This window comes from Ceratotherium simum, chromosome 28, assembly GCF_057802395.1.
Source record: "Ceratotherium simum simum isolate JZ-2026a chromosome 28, ASM5780239v1, whole genome shotgun sequence".
Taxonomy (NCBI): domain Eukaryota; kingdom Metazoa; phylum Chordata; class Mammalia; order Perissodactyla; family Rhinocerotidae; genus Ceratotherium; species Ceratotherium simum.
In genome coordinates this window covers 24,356,229-24,374,057 of record NC_141927.1, presented here as the reverse complement: position 1 = coordinate 24,374,057, position 17,829 = coordinate 24,356,229, and the positions used below count along the sequence as shown (strand labels likewise).

The window sequence follows — 17,829 nt, the reverse complement described above, 5'->3', positions numbered from 1 at the left end:
AGAATAGTAGTTTACTTATGTTATAACCTTCTCCCCTATTTTGTTCTAAAGTTGATATTTCCGCTTCAGTTCTTCTTTTGCATATCTTTTACTTTTAAATAACCTCTCTAAATGTTATTTCTCTCTCACCTCTAGTTAGCCTTACTTAGTGCCTGCACTAAGTAAGGATGGTCTTCCACCATCCACAACCATTTTCCTCCGTCTATCCCGGCTTGAGACACATAGCTTTACTTTTATATCACTAAGGCTAATATTACATTCTCTTCTGCAACCACAACCAGGGCCTTCTTATTTGAAGACTATTCCAAAATCAAATGATGTGATAGCGTGATATGATGCGAGACTCAATTTTAGAAATGGAATCATACGTCTTTGAAGTAGCTTCTTGTTCAGTTGCATGTTCTTTCAAGGAGTAAACAATGTTCCAAGACCTCAAACTACAGTACCTGTAACTTTCAGCTTTTCAGCCCCAATGGTAATCTCATCTTCATCTGCAGAAAACAGCACCCTGCCATCTTCACTCGCTCTCACTTCAAATCTTTTACACTGAGCTTCCACAGCATCAGCTCCTATGATCAGAGGAAAGGTTTAAAAATGAAACTGGTATGCAGGAAACCATTAACATGTATTTTTTAGAAAAAGAAGAGAAATACATATATTGTTTAGTTAATCTCTGCAGTATGTTTTACACCTGGATTAAAATTTTTAATTGTTATCCTTTTCAGGAAGCTCTTTAATTTGGTAGAGTATTGCTGGGTTAGGCTGGTTGGGCATACACCTGATCTTTAAATGCCTGGCGTAGTCCTAACAAGGTTTGTGGGTTTAGCCAGTTAAAAACTCTGCATATACACAAGGAGAGACAATGTCTGCTTTGTTCTTGGTTGCAGCCTGGAGACTTGGCATTATACCTGGTACACGCTGGATGCTCAATAAACACTTGGGGTCGGAAGGGCTCTCATGTTTTTCTCTCTGCAAGTAAACAATAGAGCCCACACTTGCCTCGTCACAAGGTACTTATAAAGCATTATTCAGTTACAAACCTTTAGTTACTCCATGTTTCATAGATTTTAATATTGAAATTTGTTCCCCCTTTACTATCACTGAATGTGAATCCATTTTACAGTCAACCATGCAAATATATATATTTGGTTTTTAGTGCTCCCTAATGTATCTTCTAATCAATAATTTTCTTGATTTACTAAAATATAGTGTTAAACAAATATAATTACATCATGGACTTGGAAATCTATTTTCAATCTATTGGACAATTTTGTACATTAATCTATTCACAAACTACAAAGCCAGTTCCCATATTTGGAAAACATAATTAATTTGAGAGTTAGGAGGACTTCAGCAACAAGATTAAACTGGTCAGGGGGCAAAGAATCGTTATTTCCAGAACATCAATTTATTTCTTTTGGCATACAGATCTATGTCTTCCCCTCCTGTTAAGATTTGGAACATCTCTCCTGTCCTATGGACATCAGAAACTCTTGTCAGGTACAATCCAGCCCAGGCAGGGACCTAGGCACATGACACTTGGTGCATACTTCTTTTCATTTATCTTTATATTTGCTACATACTGAATGTGTCTGTCCAAAATACATATGTTGAAATCCTAACCCACAATGCGATGATACTGTGAGGTGGGCCTCTGGGAGGTAATTAAGTCATGAGGCTGGAGCCCTCATGAATGGGATTAGTGCTCTTACAAAAAGACACAAGTAAGCTTGCTTTCTCCCTCTGCAATCCACCAAGTGAGGACACGATGCAAAGCTGGCTGTCTGCAAACCAGAAACCAGCCTCTCACCAGAGAGTAGCTCTGTTGGCACGTTGATCTTGGACTTGCCAGCCTCCAGAACTGTAAGAAATAAATTTCTGTTTTTTAAGCCATCCAGTCTATGGTATTTTGTTATAGCAGCCCAAATGGACTAAGAAAACTTACTGCCATTATTTGTTAAATATATGACCCTCCAGAATTCAAAACATGAGATCATCTTTGTATTCTAAAATATCTTCTGAATTTAAAATTGTGTCACGTTTCTAGTGGGCACTTAGTAGAAGAATGTTAGGTGGGTGAATGAATCCTAGACTTAAGCTTTCTTTCTTTTTCCTTTGTCCTCAACCCCACCTCAGCCCTACTCCCAATTCTGGCCCATTTATTAACTTACGCCTTCCCACCATCATAGCTTCTGAGGAGCAATTAACAAGAGGAAAAAAATAATTCCAAACCCTGATAACGTGTGGGACAATTTCTCTGAAAACAAGATGTATATTTTTCTTATATTCTGAAATTGCATGCATGTTTTCAGGTCCACACAGAAAATTAAATAGCTTGAACTAGGACAATGCTAAATAAGATAAAACTGGTGGTAACCTTGTGGGTGTCAAGTTCAAAACAGTGTGAATTATATTCTAAAATCTGTTATCCTTTTTTCTTTTTTTTAAGCAAAGAACTTTCCTTATGGAATTTAATGACAGAATTGGAGAAACTGTGGAAGACCTATTGATCTCGGTCACAGTCATTGAATTTGCTCTTGCAAATATATTTCAGCAGCCTGTATTCAGTTGAGTGTGTTTTCTTCTAATCCTGGTCTGTCCTTCCTATATTGTGCTTTTAATCTTTGAACCAAAGTAACCCAAATGGATGATGTTCAAAAAGCCGATGTGTGGATAAATGTAACTTCTGAGTTTTGAAACCTCTGTGTTTCAATCTATCTTCAAGGCAGTCAAGTATACATTAAATCTGAACTGCCTGAAAGATGTTATAGATATTATACTCATAAAATCTTAACATGAACACTACGTTTCTTCCTTCAAATATACTTACTTATTGGGTAAATTGATTCACAAAATGTATCACTGACTTTAATGACATCGAAGTGCATTAGATTACTATATATATGTATATATACATATATATATTATATACAAATACATACATACACCCTATATATACACACTCACTAGCAAGACTTTTCTTGGCATAATACTTAATGTCATTATATGGGAGATATTTTATTAACATAAAAATGCTATATTGTGTGTCACACAAACTACGAGAAATGTAAGTAGAGTGCCTGGGTATGTCAACATGAGTTGAAATCTTAATTCATTAAATTTAAATAAGCAACAGCAAGTAAGAAAATATTTATGCACCCAGAATAGAAGAGATGCATCTAGGCCATAAATAAATGCATGCAGAATTATCCAATTGAAAAATAGATATATAAATTAATACTGCAGACTACACTTTATTCAACATATTAGTATAATTACAGGAGGCAAAATTGCAAGCAATTAGCAATACATTGAGAGTAAATAAACATTTTATATCAGAAAATAATTTTGAATGTATTGGGCTTCTGTATATTACTTTTCTGCAAATGGAAAAGAGTAAATATATGCAATTGGACATATATTGCATGGTTGTGAATATTTATATTTAAAGTTAATATATTAGGCTACATGAAAATGAATTTATTACATCCTAGCATGCTTTGTGTTGTCTTATTCTGTTTTTCATGTTCCTGGTATCACATGTTCTCTAGGCTGGGTCTACTCGGGCTCCAGTTCTTTAGAGGGGCAGTAATGTTCAGTTCAATTTTATCGCAACCAGAGATGTTTCCAGAGTTGCAGAAAAGCAATATACCCAAATGACTCTGGGTAAGGAACTCTGATTCCAGAGCAAATAGATCATGGGAGATGGGGTTATCCAAACAGTTCTATATTTTATTAGTCATATTAAACACCAACTTGCTAACTAAAGTAGCAAGACAAAATGCTTCCTTAGGAATACCTCTGAGGAAGTTTATGTCAGCAACTTCAAAATAAAACAAAGAGTAGTCAGGGATAAAACAAGTGAAGAGAATTGGCAGGAAGAAGAGAGAAAATTTGTAAGCAAAATAATAGGTTCCATAAAAGGACTGAAGTGTTTAATACATATCCAAATATTTTCCTTAGTTCTTTTAGTGTTCTGTACACATTCTTTAAAAGCAAATAAACAAAAACAACAGCAAAGCTAATATCTTGTTCCTCTCAGAGTTGGCTCTATTGCCTTTTTGGAACATTCACATCCTTTACAGTCATACTGAGTAGCCAAAGGCATGTTTGACTGACAAGTAGAAAGGCTCCAAGAATTTATCTACTGTCTTTGCATTTTCTACATTAAATCAGTCAAACACATGAATTGGAAAATTTTCTTCAATAAAATATCTAAAGGGCTCAAACAGTATATTTCCCTGGGGCCTCTTGGTATTTTTAGTCCTGATTTAAAGAAAACAAGGCAAAGATTAAAATGAATATGTCTGATTATTTCCGGTATGTTTTCCTCAACATATCATGATGGATTCTTTCTTCCTGTATAACTCTAATCTTATATGTCTGTCAATATTTTCAAGGTCTTGAAAAAGAGTATTATTAAAAGATTAGAAATTCTCAAGGGAAAAACAAAACCAAGATTCAATACAGTCAACTAAAGTCAGTGTTCTGAAATTCCTGACTTAGAATTATCATGGGCCCAAAAAGCAAAACCAAGCTTGAAACAAAACAAAATAAGCTGCCTTCATGAAATACAAATATAAACAAGCACTGTACTTTATTTTAGTTTACATTATTTGTGTCATTAAAAACTCACACGTGGAAGTCTACGCTGAGGGTCCTTGGGGAGAGGAAAAGAAGCATAAGAATGAGAAGTAGGTCTCTGAGGCCCAGGTGGGGAGGCTGGTCTCAGAACAGGAGCTGCTGAGCCTTCAGCATTTGCAATCCTCATAGGATCCTGCCCGAGATCTATCTTTGTTTCTTTTTCCCCCACAGGAACTGTCTTCTTTTTTTGGAATTGGAGGAGTAGTTATTCTTCCTCCAGCAAATAAGGCAGCTGTATGAACTCTGAGGTTACATTCACCCTTGTATCCTGAGGCTCCCTACCATGCCCAGTGTCTTGTCCACAGTAATTCCTTAATAAAAGTTTGTTTTTAAACTGAAATGAATTCTACTAGTCTCCATCTTTTGTACTTTTGTGCCTGCTTATCACTCCCTCGCCCATCTAGACCATCCTTTCTATCACATACTGTTGCTTTCCATCTTCCTTTTTAAATAAGTTATGAAAAACTTACACATATAAAAATTGTATAAATAATATTACCCACCACCCAGCTGAAGAAATAGCTATTATCAACAATCTAGGTGAAACCTCAGTGTAGTCTTTCCTTAATAATATCTCCCTTCATCCTGGGAGAGATCAACATTATCCTCAACATTATTCTCAAATGAGTTTTTATCACTCCCATTTCACAACTTTACCATTTTTGTATGTATCCTTAAAACATTTTTCTTAGTTTTATATGTTTGTCTTTTATACACACACACATATATATACACACATACACACACTCACATCTTTATATTACTTGTATTTTTCAATAACTAGAATTTTTTCACACAGTATTAGATTTATGAGATTCATTTATCTCCATACATGTAGCTCTGGTTTATTCATCTTCACTGCTATATTCTGTCATATGGATATACCACAAGTTAGTGACCCATTTTCGACTGATAATCTTTTAGGTTGTTTCTAGAATATTGGAATCAGTAACAATGATGCTTTAAATGTTTTTGTGCAAGTCTCCTTCTACACTCAGACAAGAGCCTTCTAGAGCTTAAACTTAGGTGGGGGATAGTTGTATAGTACAGAATGTACTTTAAATTTACTAGATAATAAGAAGTTGCTTTCCAAACTGGTTGTATTGATTTACATTCCTGCCAAGAGAATATGAGTTCCTGTAGCTCTGCATCACTGCAAATGCTCAGTTTTATCAGACTGTAATTTTTGCCACTCTAAGTGTATAAAAGGTATGCCACTATGGTTTCAACTTTATAATTCCCTGATTACTGTTGGAGTAAACATCTTTATGCCACTGCTCTTCAGTCTCCTTTACTGACAATATGCTCCCCAGTCAGTCCATGGGGGCATGTGGGGCTGACTCTCTAGAACTGGTCCAGTTCTCATAGGGGTATTATTCTCTATGACCAAAGCAACTAATTCATGCATAAGCACGTGACTCACACACTTTTCTGATTTTTGCTCTAAGTTTTGAAAAACAGGCACATTCTTCTTTTCAGATCATAGACACTGAGCATAATGTGAATTTAAATCTTTTAAGGCTACAAGGCTAGCTACACTCCCACATAGAAAAAGAATTCAGCCAATCAATGAAAAGGAGAGAAAGGAACAGAAAGAGAAAGAGAAAGACAGAGAGATACTCCTAAATAATTGCCTAAACAACTGGATTCAGTCAGAGACAAACGAATCTAGCCCTGGACTTTCCAATTATATGAATCAATAAATTACTCAACCACCACATCCATGTTCAATAGGTCATAAATTTGGAATTGGGTTTCTTTTAGTTGCATTTTTTTACTTTTTCTCTCTTTTCAAGTTTCCATGCATTTTCTCTCTCTCTCTCTTCCTCTTTCCCTTTCTGTTATGCCCATTTATTAAATAGGAGTTCTAGAAATCTTCCACCTAAAGCAATCACTGCAGCTCCCATAAAAAAAATCCTTCAGTGTCTAAGAAAAGGAAAAATAAGCTCTAGGATTTCCTGAAATGATGCTGTGGGGAGGGGCACTATTATATCCTGAGGCAAATTCTTTTTTTGGGCAAACTAAATTTCTATTTAGACAATTTAAAACCTGGTCTTAATGGTATAAATATAATCTTTTACACTTTTATTCTTAGGCCTTTTCGGTGATTTTTAAAAATAGTAATAATAATAATACTTATATGACTAACTAGTCAACCATTTCATAAACTACCGTGGTATTTTTTCCTGGTCCTGGCTTCCATGAATTTCAAGAGGCTCAGGTAAAATCTGTTTCTTTATCCCACTTTTATTGACCATGTTGTCTAAGAGAAATGAAAGCAGACATCCTTCACCTATTACTTGTTTAAGGAGCCCAACTGAACAACATATGTGCAAAATATTATGTCTTACATAGTATACAAACATAAAATTACAGCATTTCAAAATAGTGGATGGCACAAAGTTGGGGATGAGATATAATTCTCCCAAAATTTTTTACACCTCATGGTCATTCATGTTCTCTCAATTCATAAAGGAAAAATAGAAACAAAAAAACCATCATGTCACATGCAGTGAATAAATACTATCTGATAGAATTATTACGTAAGAGTAGAATCAATGAATATTTAGGGAATAAGAGGAGATTGCTTACAACTGCAATTTCAGTAAGTGCTTTTGTAAGAGAGAGAGAAGAAAAAAAGATTCCTAGTGTCTTTTTGTAATCTCTCATTCCCTAACTTCTTCTCAGCAGAAATTGATAATGTCCAAAATGATCCTCTAGAATTTATGGAAGGTGTGGGGGTGGAACATAGAAGTTTAAAACCCATTTCTGATAATATCTGACTAAAATTTTTCCCATTTCAACCTATTACTTTTTATTTCTAATATATGTTTCATAAGGAAGAAAAACTAGCAACTCCTCAGAATTTTTCCTGCTTTCTTATTCACCATCTTGCCCTGGTCTTCTGCTACATTTTGGCACATCCACCAGGGTAGTTTTGTATAAGTTCTTTGTAGTTTTTTTTTTCTTTTCTAACATGCATTTTCTTTTAAATAACAACATCTTAAAGATGTGTATCTGTGTTACATATCAAACACAAGCACAAAAAATGAGTTGGTGAAAACAGTTTTCTAACATATTTTTATGCAATTTCCTCTAAGTTATATATAATACAATTTGTTTAGTTGTGGTAGTACAAATTTCAGATGTATTCAACTAAGAATACAACCTCATGGACACCAATTACTTAACTAAGTTCCCTGACAAATTTCAAACTTATTTTTACCCCATTTTGAAAAACATACTACTTTGACAATTAATTCTTCACCTCTATATCATACTGAAAGTCATCTTAATGGTGCATGTATTTACTTTTCTAATGTAAGAGAACTTATACAGAAGCCATTCCAGAGAACCGTATTCCTGAAAATATCAATGTTACTACCTTCTCTACAAAGTAACACCTAAGATATTTATTTACACTACCTTTTATACTTTTTAATAAGAATATTGAGGTTTGCTTATTGACATTTAGGTTTTACATAAAACGTGTTTCATATTTCCTCTTAATAATGGTCAACCATATTGTCTTGTCTGTGAATTTCATTTAGTAGGAACCTGTTTTTAATGTTATAAATCAATGAATTAAACACTAAACAAGAATAAATCTTAAGATAAACAATCGAAGAAATCCTATTATAAAATACAGTTTTTCTTATAATCTGATCATAATAAATTGTGATATTGTCAGGCAACTGTGTGTTATTATTGATTTGCTATAGCTCATGCATATTTTTATGATTACATGGAATTCCTAGAATTGCTTGCTTCGAAAAACATTATTTCTGATTCCTGAAGAAGTGTTAAACAGACTTTGGTTTCTGGAAAATGACCAGAAGGGGTAATTGAATTAAAGTTCTTCTATCAGAAAGGATGATTTAGTTTATGATGCAGTAAAACAATCCTCCAAATTTGAGTGATTTAGCACAGCAAAGTTTTGCTTCCTGCTCATGATAATTTCCAGCATGAGTCATCAGGGTGCTTTGATCACAGTAATCACTCAGGGACCCAAATGATGAAGTCTCCGTCTCAACACATGCTTTCAAGGTTGTGGTAAAAAAGGGAAAGAGATATGGCAAACTGGGCCACTGTCTCTTAACGTTCATTTGGAAGTAATATATCACTTTTTATTTTGTTGGCCAATGAAAATTATATCACCGAGTCTGCTTCTAAATAGGAAGGTACAATCCTGCCATTAGGTTAAAAGAAAAAGAATTATTGGTAAACAGCCCTATTGACAACATACTCTGGAAGGTCATGATGGAAAAACTGGGTATTGGACTTACTCTCCCACATAAACAATCAAAATTGGGCGAAAATGTAGAGCAACTGTTTTCCAGATATTTGACAAGAGGCAGAACAGGGTGGTGATCCCTGAGAAAAGGAAACACACTTTCCTTTAAAAATGTGCCTCCTCAGTCACTTCAAGTTTACTCCTGGGGACCACTTGCAAATCAAAGCACAGGGAATAGAGCTCAGTGGTGTTGGTGGGTGGAGGAAAGACAGATCAGATTTCAGGAATGCTAAGGTGGGCAGAAGTTGAGGGGCAGTGTAAATGGAGAACGGGAGCTGATCTTAGAAGGGGACCCAGAAATCTGCATAGGGATACTCTTAAGTTTTATCCAAATACTGTGCTGTACATACACAGGGTAATACTACTTGATGATTATTAGAGAAGACTCACTAGGGGATGCATTAGTTGAACAAAGATTACAAAAATTGTAGAACTCTAGGAGATGTTCAACTTTCAACCAATAAGAGTGTCGATACTTCTCCAGACAACCTGCACACTGAGGAGACCCCAAAGTAAAGCTACTGTGTCCTTGGAGTAAGGGCTACTCTAGGTCCACTCTAACAAGTCTAAAATCCATCCTCAACAGGATCAAGCTGATATGTCAATAAATTAACTGCCTGTCTCCATACCATCAATAACATTCTTTCACAGAAGACAACTAAATCCAGCCTCTCAAAAAATTACTAGACATGCAAAGAATGAGGAGAATATGGTCCTAACCAAGAGAAAAATCAGTCAATAAAAACAGGCCCAAATTTGCCTCAAATGCTGGAATTAGCAAACAAAGATATGAATTTATTATAAAAATGTTTAGGGAGGTAAAAAAAAAAGGACATAATTAATAAACAGAAGAGGAATCTCAGCAGAGAAATAAGAATTTAAAAAGAAGAAAGAAATATAAAAGAAAGAAAGAAGATAAATGAAATGTCTAGAACTAAAAAATCCAATATCTGAAGTGCCAAATTCACTGAATAAATTTAATCAGCATATCATAACCCAGAGAAGAAAGGATCAGTGAACTTGAAAAGATGTGTACAGCAGCTATCCAAAGTGAAACATGGAGAAAATGAAGACCTGGGGGAACAAAAGAACACAGCCTCAGTGACACGTAAAACGATAAAAAGGAGCTTAGCTAAAAACGCAATAGAGACGATAAACTTGAATACTAAAAAGTAATCAGTTGATGAAACGGGAAAGATTGGAGGATAAAAGGAAAGAAGGATAGAGGAGATAAACAGAAAAGAGACAGCAAGATGGTATACTTAAATGGAAACATATCAACAGTTACATTTTAAATATAAATGGACAAACAATAAACATATAATAAAAATTTTAAAAATAAGATGAAAGTTTGCAGTTCTTACAAGAGATACACTTTAAATGTAAAAATTCAGATATGCTAAAAATATATGGAAAAATTGTAATGATAAGAAACTGGAATGGTTATGTTAATAATAGCAAAGTAACCTCAAGGCAAGGAGCATTACTGAAGACAATGAAAGTTACTTTGTAATGATAAGAATACTGAATAGTAGAGTTTCAAAAAACATAAACAAAAAAATAGAAAAAAAAGAAATAGATAAGTCCAATGTAATTTAATTTTGATAAATCAATTCAAAAAACTTTAAGAAAGGGTAAATGACCCAGAATAGTCAAAACAATATTTAAGACAGAACAAATTTGAAGGAGTTTATACTACTTTTTTTCTAGAGATGCTGTAAAGCTACATTGATCAAGGAAAAGGAACATTGGCTAAGAACAGGCGATATACCTGATTATCAGAATAGCAAGCCCAGAAATGGACACATACGTATACGATCAACTGATATTTTTACAAGGATGCCAAACCATTTTATGGAGAAAGGAAAACCTTTTCAACAAATGTTGCTGAAAAACTTGAGCATCCATGTTCTTCTAATATATATTAACTGAGGGTTCCTAACAGAGAGGTGAGCACAAATGAAACAAGGAAATTTAGGATGAAATGATGGAAGATACAAATACAAGAAGCTCAATATATGTCAAGCCCACTCCCAAGACATAAAATCATCGCTAATTGCATCGTAGTGAATACGCCCAACACCAAAATCAACAAGGAACGACACTCAGAGAGTAAAGTTCAGTTACCCTCCAAGAACAGTATTTAATCTGATGCTGATCTCTAAATACAAATCTGAAAGAGAACAATGGGATATTTATTCATTTGTCAGGACTGCCATAATAAAGTACCACACACTGGGTGGCTTAAAAAACAGAAACGTATTGTCTCACAGTTCTAGAGACCAGACGTCCAAAATCAAGGGGTCAGTAGAGTTGCTTCCCTCTGAGGGCTGTGAGAGAAGGATCTGGTCCAGGTCTCTCTCCTTGGGTTGTATATGGCTATCTTCTCCCTATGTTTCTTCACATCACCTTTCTTCTGTAAATATCTCTGAGTCTGAATTTCTCCCTTTTAATAAGAATATCAATCATATTGGATAGCCCACCATAATGATCTCATTTTAAAATTACCTTTATCTCCCAATAAGACCCTATCTTCAAATAAGGCCACAGTTTAAGGTACTGGGGGCGAGGACTTGATATATGAATTTTGTGTGTGTGTGTGTGTGTGTGGAGGAGACATAATAAACCATAAAATATACCTTCAACGTTATGGGGAAAAAAAATGCCAACTTAGGATTTTAAGTCCAGATTCTAAGAAAGTTGAAATTAGAAAGTGTTCCAAACTGAACAATAATTACAATATTATTATAAAAACTTATGAAATGCTACTAAATCAGTACTTACAGGGAAATGTATAGCCTCAAATGACTATATGAGAAGAGAAGAAAGGCTAAAAATTAATGGCCAAACATCTATGCTGAGAAGTTACAAAATGACAACAATAAAACAACCAAAACATAAATCCTCAAAACGTAGATGGAAGAAAATAATGAAGAGCAGATATCAATAAAATAAAATACAGGGGCCAGCCTGGTGGCATGCGGTTAACTTCGCACGCTCTGCTTCGGTGGCCCGGGGTTTGCGGGTTCAGATCCTGGGCACGGACATACACATTGCTCATTAAGCCATGCTATGGCAGCGTCCTACCTACAAAATAGAGGAGGATGGGCACAGATGTTAGCTCAGGGCCAGTCTTCCTCAAGCAAAAAGAGGAAGATTGGCAACAGATGTTAGCTCAGGGCCAATCTTCCTCACCAAAAAAAAATAATAATAATAAAATAAAATACAAACCTATAATATATTAGATAAAGGAGGCTAAAAGTATATTTATTATAACAACTAAAATTGATTAATTTATGATGAAATTGATTAATAAACTATTTAAAAAGTAACTATATATCAGCAATGAAAAAAGGGCATTACTACAGATATTACAGATGTTCACATGGTACGAATATTTTATAGCAACTTTATATTAATAAATTTGAAAATTTGGGTGACTTGAAAAAATGCCTGCAAAATATTAGCTAACAAATTGACTTAAGAAGAAATAGAAAACCGGAACACTCATTATATTGTGTTACATTATACTACAGAAATTACAAAGATAATTTAAAATCTTTACACACACACACACACACACGTACGCACACACAAATTCTGGTCTTTACTATTCAGGAAAGAAATAATTTGGATATCACAACTCTTAGTGAGAAGAGAATAATGGGAAACATCCCCAACCGACTTCATGAAGCTGGTATAATTTCGACACAAAACCCTACAAAGATAGTAAATGAAATAAAAATTACAGGATAATTTTACTCATAAACATAAAATCAAAAAGCCTAAGCATAACATTAGCATAGCATGTTTGTTCCGGGAACGTAAGGGAGATTTGTATCAGACAACCAGTAAATCTACCATCTTTGAAGTTTGAAAGAGAAAAGAAGGATTATCTCACACAGATATAAAAATTGTTTGACAAAATTTAACACCATTCACGAGAAAATCATTTACCAAACTTTGCATTCTTTATCTGATAAAGGGATCCACAAAAACTTGTTAAACACCTGAAACTGAATGATGAGGTATTGAAAGCTCTCCTTGTAACATAAGGAAGGAGAGAAGGATGCCTACTATTAACAGTTATATTCAGCCTCATTCTGGAGCTCCTAAACAGAGGAATAAAAGTAGAAAAGGAAATTAAAGAATTGGATAAATTATAAGAATTGGAAAGGCAGAAACTGATCTAGACTATCCAAAGATGACATGATTCCGTATGTACAAAATCCCAAGAATCCACAAAGAAACTCTTGGATGTAAGGAATGAATGTATTCAAGGTCTCTAAATGCAAGATCAATATATAAATATCAATTTTACTTTAGAAAACAAAAGGTAAATGATACTATGTATAATAGAATTAGACATAAAACTATCTTTTCATATAATATAAATTTATTCGAAGAATAACAAAGATTCTACAAAAAAATCATTAAAAGGATTAAGAATTTAACAAACTGCTGGATATTCAAGAATGACTGTTGATTCCAGGTGTTGGGTCTGAATGTAGTTTTGCATAGACGAAGTCTACAGATTGTCTGTGACGTTGTATCAGTAGATGATAACTCCTTCTCCCAATAGCACTTCTGTAATCTCATATATTACACACTCGTGTCCTGGACACAAATATTAGACTCTAAGAAGCACTCATTTATATTACGGTGGTTGGTTTTTTTTGATTTTTTTTTGTAAGGAAGATCAGCCCTGAGCCAGCATTCATGCCAATCCTCCTCTTTTTGCCGAGGATGACCGGCCCTGAGCTAACATATATTGCCAATCCTCCTCCTTTTTTTTTTCCCCCAAAGACCCAGTATATAGTTGTATGTCATAGTTGTACATCCTTCTAGTTGCTGTATGTGGGACGCGGCATCAGCATGGCGGGAGAAGCGGTGCATTGGTGCGCGCCCGGGATCCGAACCCGGGCTGCCAGTAGCAGAGCACGTGCACTTAACCGCTAAGCCACGGGGCCTGCCCATGGTGGTTTTTAAACCATGTTTCTTTAGTCTTATATGATCCAAAGTATTAATCATCAATCAATTTAAAAGGATTTATTAAACATCCACCGTATTTCAGATATTACACTAAATGCTGAGTATATGAAAACAAAGAAGAAGTTTCTTTACGAAAGGAGATTATACTATATTGGAATTACTAAACAATTATACAGAACTGATAAACCAAAGTCTATATTGATTGTTTGATTATGTTTATCACTGCTACTTCCTCAATAGAGGTGTCTCGATCAATCTGTGGATCCTCACAAGTACATCTTTAAAAAGTACCTGACAGTTTTTGGACCAAAACAGATAATGTAAAAAGAAAGGAAAATGTTGTTTTAGTAGAGTAGTGCCCTAGACTACAATTTCCCCCATATATACTTCATCTCTTGTGATTTTGGATCAGTTTACTTGATGATACTACCAAAGCAAAATGTACTTAATAAAAGTATCTTTCTAATTTGAAACGATACCAGAATTCATTAGAGCACAGTGAGATCTAGTACTTTCTAAAATACAGCATCCCAACACTAATGGTTGACAGCAACAAAAGTTTAATCAATTTGCCTCCATGGACTAACGTTGACTAAGAGGAAGAAATTTCCTTTGTAATTAGGCTTTATCACATTTAAGTTTCTTTTCATTTATAACATCTAATCAATAGTTTAGTTACATATCTGGACTACAAAATTTTCCACTTCAAACAACCAATCAGTCGAATCAGGCTTTTATTTATCACTACTCCTCTCTAATTGGTCTTAACAATATCTAGAATAAACATCATTTTTCAAAATTCAGTGGCCCTAGACCTCATCTTACATGATCTCTCAGTATCATCTGACTTATTCAATCAATACCTTGTTCCTGAAAAGCTTTTTTCATAAGACTTGAGAAACCACACTCTCTTGGCTTTTCTTCTAGCTCACCAGTCACACTTTCTCAGTCCACATCCTTGCTTTCTCCTCTTCTTCCTATTCTCTAAATGTTTACATGCTTCAGAGGTCAGACTAATGACTCTTAACCTGTATTCCGTGTGAGAAGTTTCCATCTATTCAGCAACTGGTTCTCATCCAGGATCATGGTTTTAAATAACATCTATATGTTGAATCCAAAATTGATAACATGTGGACTAATATTTACCTTGACGTCCAAGTTTACATAACCAACGGTTTATAGATGTCTACTAGGCATTGGAAGTTAGTCTCAATGAGAACTCTTCATTTTCACAAACATGCCGACTTTCTTTTCCTTCAATAACCCTCTTCTCAGTGAATAGGACTACAATTCACCCCAATGATTTAGCCCTCTATCTCAAGGTTTATCTCAGGTTCCAATTCCGGAATGACAGTGTGAGAGGAGCTTGGTAGCCCTGGTTTTCAGCAAAACTATTGAAAATTATTATTTTATTTTATTTTTGGTGAGGAAGATTCACTCTGAGCTAACATCTGTTGCCAATCTTCCTCTTTTTTTGCTTGAGGAAGATTTGCCCTGAGTTGACATCTGTGCCAGTCTTCCTCTATTTTGTATGTGGGTTGCTGCCACAGCATGGCTTGACAGCGGTGTAGGTCCACACCCAGGATCAGAACCCGCAAACCCAGGCTGCTGAAGCGGAGCACGCCAGACCCAACCAGTATACCACGGGGCAGGCCCCTGAAAATTATTTTAAAAACAACAATTTGAAGAGTCAAGAAATAGTTCTAAGGACATACAGCAAATGCAGAAACATTTATTCAAGAAAATCTATTAAAACTTAATAGAAACAGAGTCCATATCACCTGGACCATGAGTCATTTACTTCCTCCCCTCCCAGCCCAGTATGATAGAAATTCCACCCCGTGTGGGTACAGCCAAGAACACAGGGCTCCCTCTCCATCCAGCTCCCAGTAGAGCACCAGGGCATTTTCCCAGGAAGAGGAGGGTGTCAACATTTCTCATCCCACCCTCCAGCTGACTGTTGCAGAGGATAAGTTCCTGGTGAGTTCAGCTGAGAGGTGAAGGCTCACTTCTTCCTCTCAGTCTCCCCTCATAGGATGGAGGCTCTACCTTGAGCATGATGCACTGAGCGTACAGGAGCCCCAGTCACCCTCACTCTAGCTCTTTCATAAGACAGAGTTTCCATGTCAGTATAAGCAAGTCCTAGAGGCTGCCCTCAACCTCCACCCCTTCCAAGTGCCCATGTCCTAAGCAGGAGTGTCACTCTGAGAGAAACTTACCACGGTCCTCTCTTCCAGCTGGTTCAGAGATTTTTGCCCAGGGGAGAGAGATGGGCTGCAAAACAGAGAATTCTGAAACTCTTCCTAAAGAAGGTTTTATTTGCATAAGAGTTGGAGGAAGTTCAAACCTAAGGATACTCTTAATAACAGTGCAGTTGTGGTGAAAAGTAATTAAGAAGACACCAAAAGCTTCATCAGAGACATAAGCTAAACCATAGATCAAATAGTTTAACAGAGAGAACCAGGGACACAGACAGCGAAGAAGAGCTCTGTGACAGACAGAACAAATCTCAAAAACTATCTTTGGAAAGGAGCCAGGATTTAACTGGATTAGTCCATGAAGCAATTTATACTCCAGGGCATTGTTTAAAATAATGTAGCAATCAACCAGAAATTAGTATAGCTTACCAGCTGGGTGTGATCAGGGAAAGAGACAAACATTGCACTGCTAAAACCACCGTTATTCCAGGTGACGTGCACCCTCAGAGGAAAACCTACACAAGCTTTACACTGAGGGATGGGGGAGCAGATGAGGGTGGGAACGGACTTCAATAAAATAATCCAGTCACTAAAGAAATAAACAACCAAATGACAATAACAAGCCCTGAGGGTGGTGCTGGGGGACTAATACCCAGAGTTGCTACCATATATTATCTTAACTTTCCAATTTCCCACAAAAGACTATGACATGAAAGAAACAGGAAAATCTGACCCATAGAAACCACTAGTGAGAATGATCAAATGTCAGACTTAACAGACAAAGACTTCAAATGTCTACTTAAAGTAGCTGCTATACGTATGTTCAAAGAACTAAAGGAAACCATATTTAAAGAATTAAGTGAAGGTATGAATTAAATGAAGTGTTTCATCAAATGGAGGATATCAATAAAGATACAGAAATTATAAAAGAACCAAATGAAAATTCTGGAGTTGAAAATTACAATAACTAAACGAAAAATTGACTAGAAGGACTCCACAGTAGATCTAAACTGGCAGAAGAAAGAATTAGTGATATTAAAGTTAAATCAAAATTATAAAATCTAAGGAAAGAGAGAAAAAAGAATGAAGAAAAATAAACAGAGCCTCAGAGACCAATGTGGGACATCATAAGCACATGAATTTATGTGTAACGGGAATACTAGAAATAGATGAATGAGAGAAAGGAACAGAAAACATATCTTAAGAAATAATGCCTGAAAACTTCCTAAAATATATTGAAAAACAATAACCTACACATCCAGGAAGTTAATGAATGCCAAAGAGGATAAATACAAAGAGACCCACATACAGACACATGATAGTAAAGATGATAAAAGCCAAAGACAAGGAGAAAACCTTGAAAGCAGCAAGAGAAAAACGGCTCATCACCTAGAAGGAAATCCCAATAAGGTTAACAGCTGACTTCTCAGAAACAATGGAGAAGCATTGTGATTGATGCCTCTGCTTTCACTCTTGTTGCCCTGCCTCCTAACGTATATTCTTCACACAGAGGCCAGAGTCACATTTTTAAAATGAAAATCAGACCATGTGACTGTTCTATTCAAATCCCTTCAATAACTTCACATAATATTCAGAATGCATCCTAAATTTCAACTCTCAGTACTCATTTCAATTTCTGCTTTGATCACAATGGTCCTTTTGCCATTTCTCAAACACAGTGATTTTATTAAACACACAGGC

At 35.5% G+C, this 17,829-nt stretch overlaps 1 protein-coding gene across 1 annotated transcript in view; it reads right to left on the bottom strand.

Moving 5' to 3' along the window:
• Nucleotides 1-432: 432 nt before the first annotated feature.
• Nucleotides 433-17,829, bottom strand: part of SGCZ (sarcoglycan zeta) — a 187,572-nt gene continuing 170,175 nt past the window's right edge. The window contains exon 5 of the mRNA XM_087418255.1: nt 433-569. Within this exon, the coding sequence (XP_087274381.1) occupies nt 433-569 (137 nt within the window). The remainder of the gene's footprint in view (nt 570-17,829) is intronic.